Source organism: Aythya ferina, assembly GCF_964211825.1.
Source record: "Aythya ferina genome assembly, chromosome: 14".
Lineage (NCBI taxonomy): Eukaryota > Metazoa > Chordata > Aves > Anseriformes > Anatidae > Aythya > Aythya ferina.
This window is the reverse complement of record NC_140312.1, coordinates 19,788,989-19,805,909: the sequence shown is the minus strand read 5'-3', so window position 1 is coordinate 19,805,909 and position 16,921 is coordinate 19,788,989. Positions and strand designations below refer to the sequence as shown.

The 16,921-nt window shown below is 59.7% G+C and overlaps 1 protein-coding gene across 3 annotated transcripts; it reads left to right on the top strand.

Moving 5' to 3' along the window:
* Positions 1 to 2,912: 2,912 nt before the first annotated feature.
* ARHGEF37 (Rho guanine nucleotide exchange factor 37) lies at positions 2,913 to 15,834 on the top strand. Of its 3 annotated transcripts, none has more exons than XR_014697879.1 (14): positions 2,913 to 3,286; positions 5,755 to 5,972; positions 6,424 to 6,547; positions 6,756 to 6,903; positions 7,732 to 7,931; positions 8,859 to 8,989; positions 9,531 to 9,635; positions 11,027 to 11,137; positions 11,505 to 11,834; positions 12,179 to 12,307; positions 12,504 to 12,699; positions 13,090 to 13,262; positions 13,619 to 15,160; positions 15,640 to 15,834. XR_014697879.1 is itself a non-coding variant. In XM_084535553.1 (13 exons), the coding sequence occupies exons 2-13, from the start codon at positions 5,769 to 5,771 to the stop codon at positions 13,826 to 13,828; spliced, it is 2,061 nt and encodes a 686-aa protein (XP_084391679.1). In that variant the 5' UTR covers positions 2,913 to 3,286; positions 5,755 to 5,768; the 3' UTR covers positions 13,829 to 15,834. The 3 variants fall into 3 exon arrangements, 1 of the variants encoding a protein (XP_084391679.1); XR_014697880.1 differs by lacking the exon at positions 2,913 to 3,286 and adding an exon at positions 3,884 to 4,038; XM_084535553.1 differs by having other exon boundaries at positions 13,619 to 15,834.
* The last annotated feature ends 1,087 nt before the right edge of the window (positions 15,835 to 16,921 follow it).

Here is a 16,921-nt window from a genome sequence, read left to right as displayed (position 1 = left end):
CCCACCCTCTGTGCCTCTAATGAGCAAGAAGAGTCACCTCCTGCAATGCAGGAAGCAGCTACTGCGGTGGCTGTGGGGTAACCGCTCCTGCAGGAGCTTACCTGAGGAGCGGATGCTGGTGGGACTCCAGAGGCAGCTGATCCCAAAGGAGAAGGTGAATCCTGTAGGGGTGTGCCTCTACTGATCTTCTCGTGCCCTCACCTTGTGCAGGACAGCAACTGCACCCTGGGGTGGGGTGCTGACTGCAGGGTGCTTAGTGAAGGCACGGTGTGCTCTGGGACCCCACGATGGCAGCGTGGGGCTCCGATCCTGCAGTGGGTGGAGCAGGAAACTGTACAAAGTCAGGCAGGGAGAAGATATCAGTTTGATCAGTGTTGCTGATGGATCAGCATAAATTAGCCAAATTTTCTTCTTCCTCTTCTCGTGCCTCCTCACAGCCAGCAGAAGGACGGCAGGGCTCGGTGGGACAGAGCTCTCTGCGAGCCGCCCTGTCCCCAAGCACCATGCACAGTTCTGCATGTGGCCAGGCCAGAGGAGGGAGCTATGGCCCTGCAAACACATCCTGCACGGCTGTGGGGCCACCAGAACCCAGGAGGGACCCAGTGTCAGCATTCTTGATGGGCAGGAATGGGATGCAAACCATGGCCCTTACAAAACAACCCACCTGCTACCTGGCTGACCGTGCTCCCCAGCAAACTGCTACCCTCCACCACAGAGGTACCAGCAAGAAAAGGCCCAGAATCACTGGCCTTGGGAGGGCACAGGGGATCTCAGAGCAGGGAAAGCAATGCAGGGCATTAGGGGTGTTGTGGGGTGAGGGAAGGACCACAGAGGCCAGTGGACATGAAGCTTCAGGCACGAAAATGTTGGTACAGGAGACGGGAGCTGCAGCCTTGGAGAGGCAGAGAGGAGCTGAAACTTCCTCCATGAAGCAGGTCTGTCTGACCTTCACCTTCCTCAGGAGGATTGCCTCATGGGGTTGCCTGCAGTGGGGGAGGAAAAACCCACAGGAATGGAGGCTGAAGCCCACAGCCTGGGAGGAAGCAGGAGGGGCAGTGGCAGCAGTCTGTGCGCAGGGAACTGTCATCCAGCCATCATCATGCTTCTTTTCCTGCGGGCACCAGGCACGTGCTGTGGGGAGATGAGAGCAGGGAGGTGATGGCACAGCTGGGGGCAGAGCAGCAATGGAGATTTCTGCCTCTGTCACCAAAGACACCCTCACGCAGAGCAGGGAAGGAGCATATCATGCAGCTAAGACAAACAGAGGCCTACAGCCCATTAACAACCCCCTTAGAAATAAAGAGCTGTCTCAGTTTATTCTGCTCGGATCAAGTTCAGTATCTGCTTATTTTTAGCCTCTCCTCTGCCTCATGGTGGAGGCAGTGCCCTGCTGGCATGAGGCTGGAGCCTACAGCTCCTTTCTGACCGCTGGAGCTAAGGCAATCACTGCCTGCTCGGTGCAGCCTGGTGAGCCATGTGGGTGTCAGTACCAGCAGAAGGTGTGCCCAGCCCTCCTTGCTCCCGTGGTGGATTTAAGTACTGGTAGTGTCAACTGGAAGGGGAAGAAGCAGGAAACGAAATGACATCTATATGGAATGGCATCTATGTGGTTTTTCAGGTGGTGCTTTTTCTGATGACCAGCTAGATACGAAGACCTTTAGCTTCACGTCATTTTTCTTCTCTTCCTAGCACCTTGGCTCGAATCCCCTGCTTACACAGCATACACACACAGTGGTGTTGGAGGCAAAGTCCACTTCCTAACCCTGCAGTGTGGGAGGAAGCTCTGTGAGTAGGACACACCTGCCAGCACATTCTTGAGAAAGCTATTTTTTTCCAAGTGTTTTTGTTTCCAACATGAATGGCTGGCTGATAGCAGTGTGTGGTTGTGAAGTCCTTTCAAGACGGGAAAGAAATCCAAAGAAGAGCAATAATAATGGAGAAAGATTGAATAAAGGAAATACAACCTTCCTGTGCGAACACACTGCTCCAAGCAGAACCTCCTGCCTGCCGGTATTGGACATATCCAGAGCTGTCATGCTTTGCATGGCTAGAAGCTGTGTCTGTTTTCAAAGCAAGCCCTGGCTAACTCACACTGCGTCTGCTGCGTTCCCAGAGAGCCCCCTGATGGCTTTGGCATTCACTGATCAGCCTGAGCTTTAAGGTTTTGCATAGCTGCAAAAATCCCTGCACTCTGAGCTGTCGGCAGCAAACAGCCTTGGAGCGAGATGTCAGCGGGCTGTCATCACCCTGCATGGGGGCATCACCCTGTCCCAGAGCAGCCACTGAGCTCCCAGGTAGCAGAGGGTGTGACAGGGCCGGGCAGTGCTGGAGGTGGCTCTAGGAGAAGCTTCCTGGAAAAACAGGCGTGCAGCGAGGCTGCAGCGACCTGCTGCGCAGCAGCAGAAGGCAGCCCTGCCCTGCTGCTCCTGCCGTACTGTGCTCTCCCATGCGTCTCCCCCTCCAAGCTCACTGGGTGCGGTGTTTCCAGGGTCTGAAGGCTGGCTGGCCATGAGGACAGAACACATGGGGCTCCTGCAGATCGGCTTAATGGGAGCGCCAAACCTGGGAACACACTTGTGCTGGGCTAGCCCTCACCTATTTGCTTTTCCCTTGTACCCAGAGCCCAGCAGTGTCAGCTAGCCTGCTCCCTCGCCTTCCTGGCTCCCCAGGGAGCCCTGGGGTGGTGACAGAGCTGTGACACCTGTCACAGAGCCACCCACATGGAGCCACACAGCCCCAGTCCTGGGCTGGATGGGAGGAAAGCAAGAAGGAAACTGCTCACACCAGGGAAAACAACTCGGCAGCATGGTGGTCTTGCAAGGAAAACACCTGAGCCGTGTTACCAAGCCTCTGAAAAAATGGAGTGGAATTGAAAACGTGCCAGGGGGAACGCCCACTGTGTGAGCCAGTCGGGGCGGAGCAGTCAGCCAGGAATGCTGCCCTGCTGTCCTGGCCCATCAGGGCAAGGGATGTAGCCAGGAGGAGAGGACTGCCTGGCCAGGGCGCCATCCGCACCTGGGAGAGCCTGTGCCAGGCCCTGGTGTGATGAGGCAGCCAGTGCTGATGTGGGCAGAGAGGTGGTGAAGTGCCTCGAGGGGCAACGGCTCTGTTGGACGTGGTATCATTGCATCTGCCCAAGGATGGAGCTGGGAAACTCGTGACAGCGCCGCAATGCTGGCCCAAAGGTACCTGGATGGGCACCTCCCTGCTTCACAGCTACCTGGGCAAGGCTAGAGTCGCTGCTGCAGGGGAGGAGGAGCACCTGTGTCCCCGAAGTCCCAGCCAGGTAAAGCCCTCGCTGCCTGTCTGCATGTGGTCAGTTGTGTGCTCCCGTGTCCGTGTCCCCCCCCGGGTGCACCCCTCGGTGGGGCGGTGCGTGAGCCCTTTCTGCCGTGCGGCTTTTGGGACTCCGTGTGCCAACCTGGAGAAGTCCCGGTGCGGCTGTCAGCTCCCCGCGGCTGGGCTGGGGATGAGCACAAGGCTGCGGGAGCTGGCCGTGCATTAGGCTCTGCCTTCTCCTAGCTTGTTTGCAGGGCTGCAAGCACGGTGCGAGCAAAAAATAAATACGTACACATACAAAATGAACACCAAACGCCTGTGGTGGCCAGCTGCGCAGTCTGCGGCACCACTTCCTTCGCTTCTGTTTGCTCCAAGCCCTCCCTGCGGCTGAGCAACGGGGCACGGGCAGGGAGCCGAGGGGATGCCCCAGGCCAGGGGGGGCTCTGGGGGGGGGCTCTGGGGCGGGGGCCGGGCGCCGGCAGCGAGCTGGGAGCCGGGCACACGGGGCTGCAGGAGCGGAGGCGGCGGGGGGAAGCCTGCGCCTACCGCGGGCACAGCTGCTGCCTGGGGGCTCTGCCCCCGGCCCCCCGAAGCCCCCAGCTCCTGGGGAAGCCGGGACCCTGCCGCGCACCCTCGGCCCTGCCGGGGGCCGGCCCTGGCCGCCCGCGGCCCCCCCGCCGTGACGCAGCGGGTTTATCATTAACGCCCCCCCGGCAGCGGCAGCGCGGAGCCCGGCGCCAGCCCTTGCCTCGGCCGCAGGTAAGAGCCGGGGGGAGCCGGGGGCAGCCGGGGGCTCCCACCGGCTCTGCTCTGCCCCCCGGGGGCAGGGGGGCATTTAGGGTGCCGGGCCCGGGGTGCTGCCGGCCCCGGGCGCTGCGGTCAAGGATGCTGCGGGCTGGCGGGGCACTGGGGGAGGCGGGGAGCGGGGGATCAGCCTGCTGGCAGTCTGCTCGCTGCTGAGTTTGGATTTTGTGCGTCCTCCGGGGTGTCAGATGGAGTGGAGGGGAGAGGTTTCCTCAGCCTGGGAATGATCCCCGGGGATGCTGGTATAGGGACCAGTGATGCCCCAAAACCCGAGGGAAACTAGCACAGGGCAGCAGTGGGGGGTCGGGGAGTGGGGCTGGACCCTCAGCTCTGCCCTCGCCTCAGTCCCCACACCTGCGTGGCCAGCACCACACAGAGCTCGCAGCCAGCTCTGCCAGCCCCAGCCATTCGCTTGTTTAACGATGTTTGGCGGCATCCCTCTGACTGGGCACCTCCATGGCACCCAGAAGGATGCAAGACCCTGCTCCCCATGCCCCCCTGCAGCCCACATGCAGATGTACCCGATACACAGGGGGCAGAGATGCCTGCTCACGGGGTGCAGTTCTGTAAGGCGGGCAGAGGTGCCATGCCTTCCCTCAGCGTATGTCCGCTGCCAAGCCCAGGGCTCCTCCACAGTAGCTCTAGGTTTGCTAGGCAGGGGCATCCACGCTACCCAGTGCTCACAGCCACAGCACCCACTGTTTGCTAGAGCAGACCCTGAGCAGAGGCTCCAGTTTGCCTACAGCCCCCTGCTCCCCTGCAGGTGCCTGGGGCTTTCCGCACCCTTGGGGCCACAGTGTCCTGCAGCTGCATGCCGGGGGCCATGCTGGTGTGGGCTGGGCTGTTTCTCTCTCTCTCAAGGCCTTGTGCCTTGCACTGCCAGGTCACAGCACTATCTGTGCTGCCTTGAGAGCTGCACCTTCCTCCTTGGCCTTGGCACGAAGAGAGGACGTTCCCCAGGAAGGGAAATGCCATGAATCAGCTTCCACTTTTCTTGTTCTCTGTGAGCAGAGGAAGCTGGAGCAGGCACCACGGTGCAAAGCACCAGGGGCTTCCAGTGCCTCTGGCAAAGGCACCCATGCCTTCACCCACTTCCTCCCTCCCCTCCTCTCCCCCCCCAGTAAATCAGTAAATCAGCTCTGCCTAGCACAGAAACGCCTGTTGTTCAGGCACTGCAAAAACACTCTTTGTACTTTGAATAGGACTCTTGAATGCGAGGCAGCACGCCAGGCGCTGCCACAGCAGTATCAGCCAGCCCGGGTGGTGCCAGCGTGGACATGGAGGCATTAAAGCCCCAGACTGCTCTCGGGGCAGGGGGGCAGAACTGGTGCTAGGGGTGCGGTGCGGCCCCCTGCCTGCAGCCGGGGCTGCCCCTGTCTGCTCCCAGCTGCTGGAATTTGGGCACGGGTGCTTGGCAAGTCCTCGCCTGCCTCATGTGGGTGCCTGCCCTTGACAGCCAGCCTGCTCCTCACCCGCAGTGTTTTTATGGTTTTATGGTTTTGGAGTATGGCACTGCAGCTTGTGTGTCCTGTGCAACAAGCGTGCATCCCAGAGACGTGCCCGGGGATGTGCTCCTTGCCCTGGTACAGGGCGACCGAGCGTGGGCACCAAGCCAGACCCCGTAGAGCAGTCCCTGCTCAGCCCGTGACCTGGACACACCTGCCCTTGCAGAGCATCCCGCTGGCATGGCGAGCCCCCATGCTGAAGAGCTGCCCGCCGAGGGCACAGCCGACCCCGACGCACACATCTACGAGGAGGTGACGCTCTGCGAGAGGATGGAGCTCAGCCAGCGCCTGGCTGTAGAGGAGCTGATCACTACCGAGGCCAGCTATGTGCACAACCTCCAGCTGTGCCTGTCGGACATCCGGGCACACCTCCAGCAGAAGCAGGTGAGGGGGGCTGTTGGCACCTGTGCTGAGGCTGGGGACTGTAGGGTGAGCCCATCAAGAGCAGTGAGGTACCTGAATCCTGGCAAGGCCAGTGCTGAGCATGGCTCCGAGGTCACTGCCTGCTCACCCTGTCCTTCCAGCCTCCCGAAATGCCTCCATCAGCCAAGGTCCTGGGTTGGACGGTCATCAGGTCTGACCCAGTACAGCCATCCTAAGGCACTAAGTGGTACCTCTGTAATGTTAGAAAGGCCTCATTGTCCTGCTTGGGAGCAAAGCCAGCTCTCAGTATCTCCAAATGCCTCCTGGAATGGAGCATTTCCAGCTCCTCAAATGTCATGAGAGGCAGCTGGAAGGATGCTGGTGCTTGGGAGGGTGGGTGTGATTCCGGGATGCAAGGTCCACCTTCACCTCATTTATTTGGCTTGTTCTGGGGCAACTTTGTTCCCTTCAGCTGCCTGATTTTGACCTGGAAGGACTCTTCTCCAACATTGACGACATCCTTCACCTCTCCAGACGGTTCCTCAGGGGACTCGAGGCCACGGCTGCGCAGGAGCACGATCAGCTGCTGGGCATCAGTAAGTAGGGCAGTGCCAAGAGCAGATTCATGCCAGCAGCCCCTCTGCAGCCAGGGGTCTCTGCTGGATTTCTGACCTGCAGAAAGCGAGTGCTTGGGGGCAGCGTCAGGCTCAGCCCAGCAGGGGTGCAGAGCTGGCTCAGTGTGTGGGACAAGACTCCTTCCCATGGGAAAGGAGCAGCCTCTCCAGCCCGGCCCTCCTTCCCCAGGCACCCTGTTCCAGGAGTTCAAAGAGGAGATGGAGACTGTCTACAAGACCTACTGCACCAGCTATGACAATGCCCTCCTGCTTGTGGAGAGCTATCGCAAGGACCCCAGGCTGCAGGAGGAGATCATGGATACCCTGAATGCAACAGTGTAGGTACCTGCTGCCGAGGCCACCACCTCCCTCTCCGTGGTTTGCCTCCTGGCCTTGCCCTTCTAAATAAGCCGCCTTCTCGGTGCCCAGGAGCATGCACCCATGCTGAGTGCAGGACCGTCATGGCATTGCCTGCTGTAGTTGCTGGCAGCCTCTCCTGCATCCTCTGGGACCTGCCAAACTGGCGCTACAGCCTGGGGGTCTTTTATGGCAGACCCCAAAGCAAGGGATGGGGTGGCACACACAGCCCCTGCCTGCTCCTCACCCCCACATTGCTCCCATCCAAAGGGCTGTGCCCACAGAGGGCACGGACTCCCCGGCATCACCAGAGAGACAGGCTGGCCCTAGGGGACTGCTGCTGCCCTGTCAGCACGGTCATGAGCACTGCCAGCAGCAGACATGGCAGCGGAGGAGCCGCTGGGGTTTCCTGCTGCTTGGAGCACTGCTGACATGACTCCTCAGGCTGGTTGTGCAGGAAGGAGGGGCACTGCCTGCACACCCCGTGCCTGGCAGCTGGACAAGCCCAGCACTCTTCGGGGAGGCCAGGAACCCTCCTGGGGCTGGCACTGCCTCCGGGATGGGGGGGACAGCAGCCCCTTGCCAGCACTGCCCAGGGGGGCACAGGTGGCGGGGAGCTGGGGTTCATGGCCAGAAACCCCACTGGGGCTGCAGGCACAGCTCACCTGCAGGTTCAAGGCAGCAAATCTCTCCTGGTGCTGGAGAGGCTCCATTTTCTCCCCAAAATGCTTGCAGAGAAGCGTGGAGAAGCAGCAGGGCAGGAGGGCTGCTCTTTCCCATCGGCCTCATGAAATTCCCCTCTCCGCCAGGCCTCACACGAGCGCCTCGGACCTCAGCTTCTTCCTGGTGATGCCGGTGCAGAGGGTCACCAAATACCCACTGCTGCTGGGCAAGATCCTGGAGAACACCCCCGCTGGCACCAGTGCCCACCAGGCCCTCGCCGCGGCCGTCAGCGCCATGGCCCAGGCCAATGCCAACATCAACGAGTACAAGCGGCAGCGGGAAGTGGGTGAGTGGGGGCACGGTTAGGGCAGGATACATGGCACTGGCAATGGACTTGGTGCCCGGGAAGCCTCAGTCCAACCTTAGTTGTGTCCTGGTGTTTTTGCGTTAATTCCTGCTCAAGTCCAAGCTCTCCCTTCCTCTTGCCCTTTGGTGGAGCTGCAGCAGGGGCGGTGTGCCGGCAGCTCTTGGCACTGTGCTCATTAAGGGGGCTGCAAGGCACCGCTGGTGCTGCTCAGACAAATGCCACCCTGGCCAAGCTGCAGGAGCAGGGTGGCAACCGGGGGGAGCACAGAACTGGTCTGCCTGCATTCCCTGAGCTGGGGAATTGGGAGGAACAGTCCTGTCCTTGGGACAGGAGAAATCAAGCTCCCCACAAACATGAACTTGCTTTTCTTTCTGGTTTTCATGGTAATTTCCCCGGGGCTGCCCTTCTTTGATGTGGGTTGTGCTTATCCTGTTGATCAGCCCCAGCCTCGCTGCTGTTTGCACCTCGCAGTTTCCCTGCTTTGCCAGGCTGCCAAGGATGCTCTTACAACTTTTCCAGACGTGTCTCATTTTCCCCTCATTCCAGCAGCTTCCAACCAGCTGCCCCAGCATGCACCGAGGCCCCTCAGGCTGCGAGGCAGGGCCAGGACAAGGGACACATCTGCCTGCAGCCAAACTGCCAGCACACAGTGCTTCATCAAACCCAGCATGAGCCAGGTCTGCTGTGCTGGGTTAGATCTGTATCTGCCCGGGCTGTGGGCAGGATTTTGGGTCCCTGCTGTCCTATGAACAATGAACAAAGCACCCTCAGGGTCCTGTGGGTGCTGTAGGGGAGGGCAGTTGTGTGAGCAGCCCCTTTGCCCGTTCCCCTGCAGAACCAATGCTGGGCCCCCGGGGACGCCTGGCCCCTCACCAACTTTTTTCCCTCCCCACATCATGTCTGCAGCGACCAAATACAACAAGGCCGAGCACCTGACGCTGCGGGACCGCCTGGCTCGCCTCAACACCCACTCCATCGCCAAGAAGACCACGCGTCTGAGCCGGCTCTTCATGCACGAGGCCGGCTTTGTGAGCAAGGTGCGAACCTGCCTGTCCGTGGCCAGCACCCGCTGCCCCTTCCCTGGCTGCTTCTGGCACTTTCCTCCCGTCCCCAAGGTGGGGAGAGCCGAGCCTGGCCAATGCTGACTCCCAGTGGCCCGTGCTGCCATAAGAGCCTCTGTCCCACTGCCAAGTGACCTAAGGGTGGCTCCTGCTGCCCCATTGCAAGGGTCAGGAATGCAGGTACAGAGCTTCCTGCCTGCCTCTGTGGGAGCTGCAAATGTTAAAGGGGAGCACCTTGACCTCCAGAAGCCCTGGAGATCCTTGGGCATCCCAGCAAAAGCAAACAAACCCAGTGGCAGGGACCACTGCTTGCAGCTGTGGCATTTTCCCCAGCAGCACCACAACCCCATGCAGTGCCCTGTTCCCGTGTGCATCCCACACACCCCAGACCTTGGCCCTTTTCAAACTCCTGCAGCCCCTTAGGGTCTCCCCCTCCTCATCCCCCAGCTTCATTACCCCTGCCTGAACCCTTCCCTGGCCTGCCTGAGCTAGGGACAAGCTGCCCTGTGTCTTGCAGACGGAGGACAAGGAATATGACAACCTGGAGGAGAAGTTCCAGAGCGTGGCATCCAGTGTGGCTGCGCTGAAGGAGAACGTGGCATCCTACATGGCACATTTAGAGGTAAAACCCTGACCACTTGCAGGGGAGTGGCCCCATCCAGGCCTCAGAATGCATTTCAGAGGGTTGCAGAACACTTCCAAGCAAGGAAACAGCAGTTGGAGATGTTCAGGGACTTTCAGCTCTCAGCTAAAATGAATTGTTGTGCTGGGGGCTTGCACAATATCTGAGGATCGCTCCTGTCCAGGGGAGGTTAAAACAAAGACATTGTCAACAGAGTTGGGTGTCTATTGGGAGCAATCAGTCCTTATGCTGATCATTACTGCAAGGTATCAAACAGCTGAAAGTGCTAAATGTTGTTCAGCCTGGAAACTCTTGCATTAAGAGGCAGAAGGCAGAAGTGTCCCCAAATCAGGCACGACAGCAGACTTCCTTTTGGAGGTGCCCTGGGTCAATAATTGCTATGATTTTCTCATTGAAATCCCTCAGGGCATCTGAAAGAAATGAAAGTATGAGTGATGGCAAAGCTTGCAGTCCCCAGACACTATTATCAGGAAAATCTCAGGAAATTGCAGAGGGTTCAGAGAGCAGAAATGCGAGGGGTGGAAAGATCTTGTCATGAAAATATTGAGAAAGGTTCCCCAGGTTGGATGGGGACAGAGGAAAATGGGACAGGAAGACTCCCTGGAGCCCAAAGAGTGGGTAAAAAGGACAGAAAACAAGAGGATGGCAATCTGCACACCAGTGAGATGTGGCAGGGTCTGACTGTTCCCCAGGACATTGGGTGTGCCTGGAAACCTGCCTGGCACTGCCCCTTGGGGAGCTGCATCTCCGTCACCTGCCTGGCTTCAAGCAGGGCATTAGAGGTCTGCAGACAGGCCTGGCAGCCTGGGAAAAAAGCTGGGGTAGGAGTCATGCTGGGCTTGGATGTTGGGGAAGGTGCCTGCTGTATTTGTGCCATGTCTCTTTCCCTCGGAAAGCTTCTTGCAGCCATCCCAGGGAGTCAATGAAGACATTCCCGTACCGCAGGGGTGGCCTGGCCTCTCTCCACACTGGCTGGCAGGGCTCTGTGTATGCCTGTGCCCCCAGCACAACGCAGAGGCAAACCTTGCTTCAGACATTGCCAGGAGCACCTCTGCAGGGCTGGGGAGCAGCACACAGAGCAGTGGTCAGAGCTGCCACCTCCTACTCACAGGGTCAGTCCCTTTTGTATTTCCATCTCCAGTCCCTTCTGTGGCAGGGAGGGCCGCAAAGGAGAGGTCACCTTTCCCATCCCACCCCTCGTGCTCTCCATAAATGCTTTGCACACAAACAAAAGGAAGCCCCAAAGCTGCTGGAGCACCAAACCCACATGTCAGGGTGGCGTGCCTTTGGGAACGTGGGTGTAGGTGAAGGTGGTGGGCTGGTGCTGGGCAGTGCCTGGAGGCCAGCCCCCATCGCTCCCTTCCTTTCAGGCGTTCCTGGTGCCGGCCCCACACAAGCAAGAGCTGCAGATGGAGGAGGGCCCTGCCCAGCAGTACCAGCACCTCGCAGAGCACCTCCACCGCGCTGTTTTCCCCGAGTTTGTGAGTGCTCCTTCCCTGCAGGTCTTCAGGGTCACAAGCAAGCAGTGCCAGGGCTGGCTGCTCCCCAGGGGAAGGGGAGCCAGAAATTGAGGGTGGCCCCAGTGCAGGGAGTGTCCTCAGCAGCAGGCGCAGCCCCGGGGGGCCTGTGAAGCCCTGGTTTTGTGTGGTGGCCAGGGTGACTGCTCTACCAAGGGGCTGCTTTGGCAGGCATCCCACGTGGATGGGAAGGACACCTCGGGAGCTCCACACTCCACACAAGCCCTCCACCCAGTCCCCCAGGCCTTTCCTAATGCACAGGACAGTGCCCCATGCAGACTGCTGGGCCTGCTGGGGTTCACATGGAGACTTGGGTCCTCTTGCCCCACAGAAGCAACGCCTGGACAGGCTGGTCTGGCAGCCCCTCTGCAGCCTCTCAGAGATGCTGGTGGGGCCACAGCAGCTGGTCAAGAAGCGCCTGGACAAGCTGCTGGACTACGAGGAGATCCAGGAGCGCAAAAGCGAGCTGGGCAGTGTGACGTATGATGAGGAGGCTGCCATGAACACCTACCTCGCCATCAATGCCCTGCTCGTGGCCGAGCTCCCGCGGTTCAACCAGCTGGTTGTGCAGCTCCTGGGGCAGGTGCTGGGCTCCCTCTGCGTCCTGCACCAGGACCTGGCTGCGGAGGTCCTGCACGAGGCAGAAAAAGAGCTGAAGCAGGTGGGAGAGGCTTTGGAGTGGGGGCACATGCTGGTGTACGTGCTGAGCCTGACCTCCCTTTGGGCCGTGAGGGCTCTGAGGGCTTGCTGCATCCCCAGCCTGGGTGGCTGGGGGCTCAGGACAGGACCTGGGCACTGCTCCTTTGGGCGCAGCCCAAGGGCTCACAGCCAGAGGGCAGCAGCTCTTGTTGCTGAAAGGGGATGGATCTCAACTGCAAGGTGCATCTTCATCACTCCGTTCTCTTGCTTTGTCACCTCTTTTCTTCTTGCTCCTTCTCTTCTGACCCTACCCACAGCTCTGTGCGTCCCTACAGGCCCCTCTGACCTCAGGGTCTGTCTTCACAGCTGCCCCATGGCCACATGCCTCTGCCCGCTTTCTGGAGGCTGGTGGAGGACACTCTGCAGCAAGCTGGTGCCCAGCTCCGTACGTTCACCCAGGCGTTTGAGACGGTCACACCGAGCCCTGTGACACAGGTAGGAGCTGGGAGGGGTGTCCTGGTTCAGCAGGACTGAGGCTGCATGGTGCAGGACATCTCCCGGGGGGAGGCTGGCTCAGACAGCAGCACAGGAGGTCACCGCAGCCACAGTGTGCACATGGAGCATGCACACGGAGCACCTCGGCCTACTGCATGTCTGACTAAGAGCTCGTATGTCTCTTGCTCCCCACCAGCCCCTGACCGCTGCCGAGGAGCGGAAGGTCCTTTCCCTCGTGAGCAAACACGGCCCAGACAAACTTTACCAAGTGACAAGCAACATCAGTGGCAGCAAAGACTTGGACCTGACCTTGCAAAGGGGACAGATTGTGGCTCTGCTGCAACGCGTCGACACCAAGGGCAACACGAGCAGGTGGCTGGTGGATGCTGGAGGTACTGCAAGCACTGCGGGGAGGCTCTCCCTGCCTTGGCACCAGGGTCAGAAAACAAATCTGAACCATTTTCTCAGCTTGGATGAAGCTGGCTCAGACCAAACACAGCTCTGCTTTGCCAGCTACACATGTAGCCTTTAGCTCTAAACCTTGGGTTTCCCCATTTGTTCCCTGTCGTGGGTGGGAAAGCGGAACCCTGTGCATGCAAACATCCTGAAACCCCTTTTTTGGGGTTTCGTTGCTTGATGTTCCCTAGCAATGGGCCAGTTTAAGCAGGGCTCTTGTGCCATGCAAGGCAATAGCCAGGTTATCCTCCCTTTCTCCTCCAGCTAGCCCTACATGTGTCAGGCAGCAGGGCTGCTTGAACAGTGTGTATGTGCATTTCCTCCAGGTCCCCGAGGGTTTGTGCCTGCTGGCAAACTGCAGCCCTATAGCCCAGTGCAAGGCCAGCAGACCGGGATGCAGACGCCAACCCAAGAGAGTGTCCCAGACAGAAGGCGACATTCATACACATCACCCGAGGCTCCCAGGCCCCAGGTGGCCACGTTCACCCCGGCTTTCCAGGTGAGAGTGGGGGACACCCCCTGGGCTGTTTCTCACGACCCTTCTAGCTCAGTGCTTGTCCCTGCGTGTGGGTGGGGATGTGGACCTGCTTTTCCAGCACATGGGATTATATATATGTGTAGCTGTTTGCCTGGCTGGAGTGGCACAGCTGGGATTTGCCTTGCTGGGACCTGCTGTGGACAGAGCAAAGCAAGTTGTGCCTGGTGGGATCCCCACCATCCCTCCACTGATGGCAGGATTGTGCTGCCCTCTTGGAAATAGCCTCTGTGTCCCCTATAGATCCTGCCCTGCCTGTCCCTTCCCCTCTTGCCTCCTGTTCCCAGCAAGGGCTCCCTCCCCTCCTTCACTTTCCACAGATGGTCGCTGGCTTCTCCTTCACCGCCAGGAGTCCGCAGGAGGTCAGCCTGCAGGCTGGGCAGCCCGTGGTGGTGCTGGAGCCACATGACAAGAAAGGCAGCAAGGAGTGGAGCCTGGTGGAGGTGAACGGCCAGAGGGGCTACGTGCCCTCCAGCTACCTGGTGACAGTCCCTGTCCAGGAGCCCATGGGCTGGAGCGTGCCTGTGTGAGCACCACCAGCCCAGCACCCCAGGGCGCAGGCTTCGTGCTGCTCTTAGATGAGAGCCATCTGCTTGGCACCCGAGGAGCTCCTCACAGAGATACTGGAGGGGGGTGGCTGCATGGCCCTGGGCTGGGGAAGCAGCAGGATATGGCCCAGGGGATGTGGGCACAGGCACGGAGGTGGAGAGATGTGTTTTGTGCCAATGGGCACAAGGGCTGGAAAGCAGGAGGGTGACATGTCCCATGTGTGTTTGCTTACTACTGGGAGACACAGAGGGAAGGCTCGGGATGGAGTGCCAGCAGGTGGCTGCAGGTTTGCAGGGGTTTGTTGAAATTTGTGTCAGTGGGAAAAGTGTCCCTACGGGTGGTGAGATGGAACTGTCTATAGGTAGTTCAGGTCCAAGCTGCAAAGGCTGTAGTGCCACAGAGGGGTGAGGGGAGGTAGCTGGTGCTGCTCATTTTCTCTCCCAGCCCCAAGGGGTGAGCTGGGCTCTGCAGTACCAGCTATTCCTGGGCCAAACCTCAATGGCCATGGGACCTTACCTGCAGGCTCTGTCCCCAGGAGGTACCCTTGGACGTGGTGTGAGGCTGTGGAGCACCAACGTCCCTCACTTCTCCCAGAATATTTCCCAAACCCTTTGCACTCATTCCTGTCCCAAGCCTCGAGCTGCTCCCTCAGGGTGAGCAGAGGGCACAGGTCTCTTCCAGCCTAACCACAAGGAAAAATAAAGGGCACAAGAGTGCCTTTAAATAGCACGGTGAGGACACGCTCTCCTAGGAGGAATGCTCTGGCCAGGCAGGTGGAACATGCTTGTGACCAGGGACAGGGGGATGGTGGGCAGGGATGGCTCCTGGCCAGGCGCCGGGGCCAAGGTTAGGCATTGGAGCAGGGCCATGCCTGTGGCAGATGCTCCCAGCCTGGGGTCTCGCCATGCCCAGGGCTTTGCGGGGTGGCTGCTGCTGCCTGCATCCTGCCCGCTGCCCTGCAAGTTGTTTGGTGCTGGTGCAGCACCGGGGCTGATTCACATCCTGGATGTGGAGGCATTTGGATGGTGTCCACACACAGGGTGTGCCAGCAGGGATCAAATCTGACCTGCTGGCCCCTGGCCTACTTGTTTGTGTGCTGGGGGGTGCACAGTGGTCTAGGCAAGGCTGGTGTGGGTTAAACTTCTTGCTGGCACAGAGGGGTGCAGAGCCCTGGGAGGGTCTGCAGAGCCAATATGTTGGCCTAGGATTGCATTAGCTTCATGAGCATGAATTGTGTGCGGAGCAGGAGCTCCCTTTGTCCCCACAGTGGCCCCAGGCAGCATGCTGCAGACGTGCCCTGCCCCATCTTCCTGGTGTGCAGGATCCAGCCCTGTACTTGGGGAGGCACAGAGCTGCTTCCCTACCTCTCTGCCTGCTGCTTCGGCCCCAGGGACAACAGCATCCCTCATTCCCTTGCTCTGGTGGGAGGAGAGAGGCAAGAGAGCTAGCTGTCCCTGAGGAGCAGGGTGCCAGCACAGCCATGTTCCTACAGGCATGCAGTGGCTGCTCAGGCTCTGCTCTGCCCCTGCCTTATCTCTGTGCCCAGGTGTGCACAGTCCCAGGGGCACAGTAGGAGGCTCGGCAGGCAGGAGCCACAGTGTGCCTGCATCTGGGCACACTGGGGGCAGGCAGGGATGGCCGTGAGACCAGTCCAGCCAGCACCACAAAGAGGAGAGCAGCACCCGTGGAAGTCCCAAGCTGGGGTTCCCAAACCCTGACCCATCCCCACACCCCAGGGTGCAAGGAGGGGAGGAAACGTGCAGCGGTGTGCAGGGAGAGGGGCTGAATGCAGGAGACGGGTGGCCCAGGAGAAGCAGGACCCCCAGGACCTGCCAGGAAAGCTGGCTGCAGGGCCAGAGGGGGGCTGAGCCCGGCAGAGTGTGGCCCTGGGGCTGGGAGGTGGGAAGGAAGGCACGAGCAGCGCTCCTGGCTCCTGCCTTGCACAGCCAGCACCTGAATTGTCTAATAAAGTGTGAAATTGCTTTCATGCTCTGCTACCTTTGCTGAGATGGACCATCATTAAGGCACCTCCCTTCCCAGCCAGCAGCCGGCTGCTGCCTATGTCCCTGCTGTCACGGCTCTGCCAGATGAGCCATGGGCTCGAGCTGTGCCTGGCTCAGCCCAGCAGCAGTGCTGTGCCTGCTGGTACCTCCAGCCGGTACTGAGCACCCTTGCCTCCTGCTCAGCCCCTGCCCAGAACATTGCGCCCAGCATCCAGCTGGCCGTGAAACCATGCCACAGCGCTGGGACAGGGGCCGTGGACCCTGTCTTTCCCCCTGCCTGCCCTCTGGATGCCCTTGGGGATGCCAGGAGGTGGTGCTCCCTGTGCCAGGTGCCTGGAGCCCTGCTGGACCCTTGCTCTGGCACTGCAGGAGAGCAGGGCTGTCCCCCCACCGTGCAATGACTGATTACCACCAAACCGCCAGCATGTGAGCAGGGACCATTCGCTGGCCTTAATAGCAATAATCAATCATCGCTCTCCTGCTCCAGGCCTGGCTGCTATGCGAGACTCTCTGGGGCTGGGGGGGCTGCTGGGGGCTGCAGTGATAGCAGGGGGACGTCCCCTGGAGGGGACACAGAGGTCTTGTGGTGGCTTTTCTTCCACTGGGAGGGCAGTCCATGTCCCCTGTGGGAGAGGACACGCCAGCTGCTCCACGTCTGTCTGCCTGGATCTCTGCAACCAGCAATTTTGGAGGGAGGATGGGGCTGTGCAAGAGCTGCGGGGGGCTCCCAGCTTGGCCCCCCCAGGTACCTGTGCCCAAGGAGCTGCTGAGTGGGAGCCAGAGGGAGTCGTGCATGGGATTTGTGCATGTGCAACCTGCAGGAAATGCCAGGCAGCCAAGATACTTTGCCCCAGGGAAAAAAAAAAAAAAAAAAAAAAGTAATGTTTTCCAGGCACTGATAAAGTTAAACCCTTGATCTGGTTAAAAGTTTCCTCCCAAAGGAAAGCTGGGATGGGATGTGCTCGTCCTGGGATGGGACGTGGAGGAGGCAAAGCCCTATCTTAACCTGGGTGCTGTCCCCACCATTCCCCCTGAACCTTCACGTAACCCTATACCCCACGCCGCCTCCCC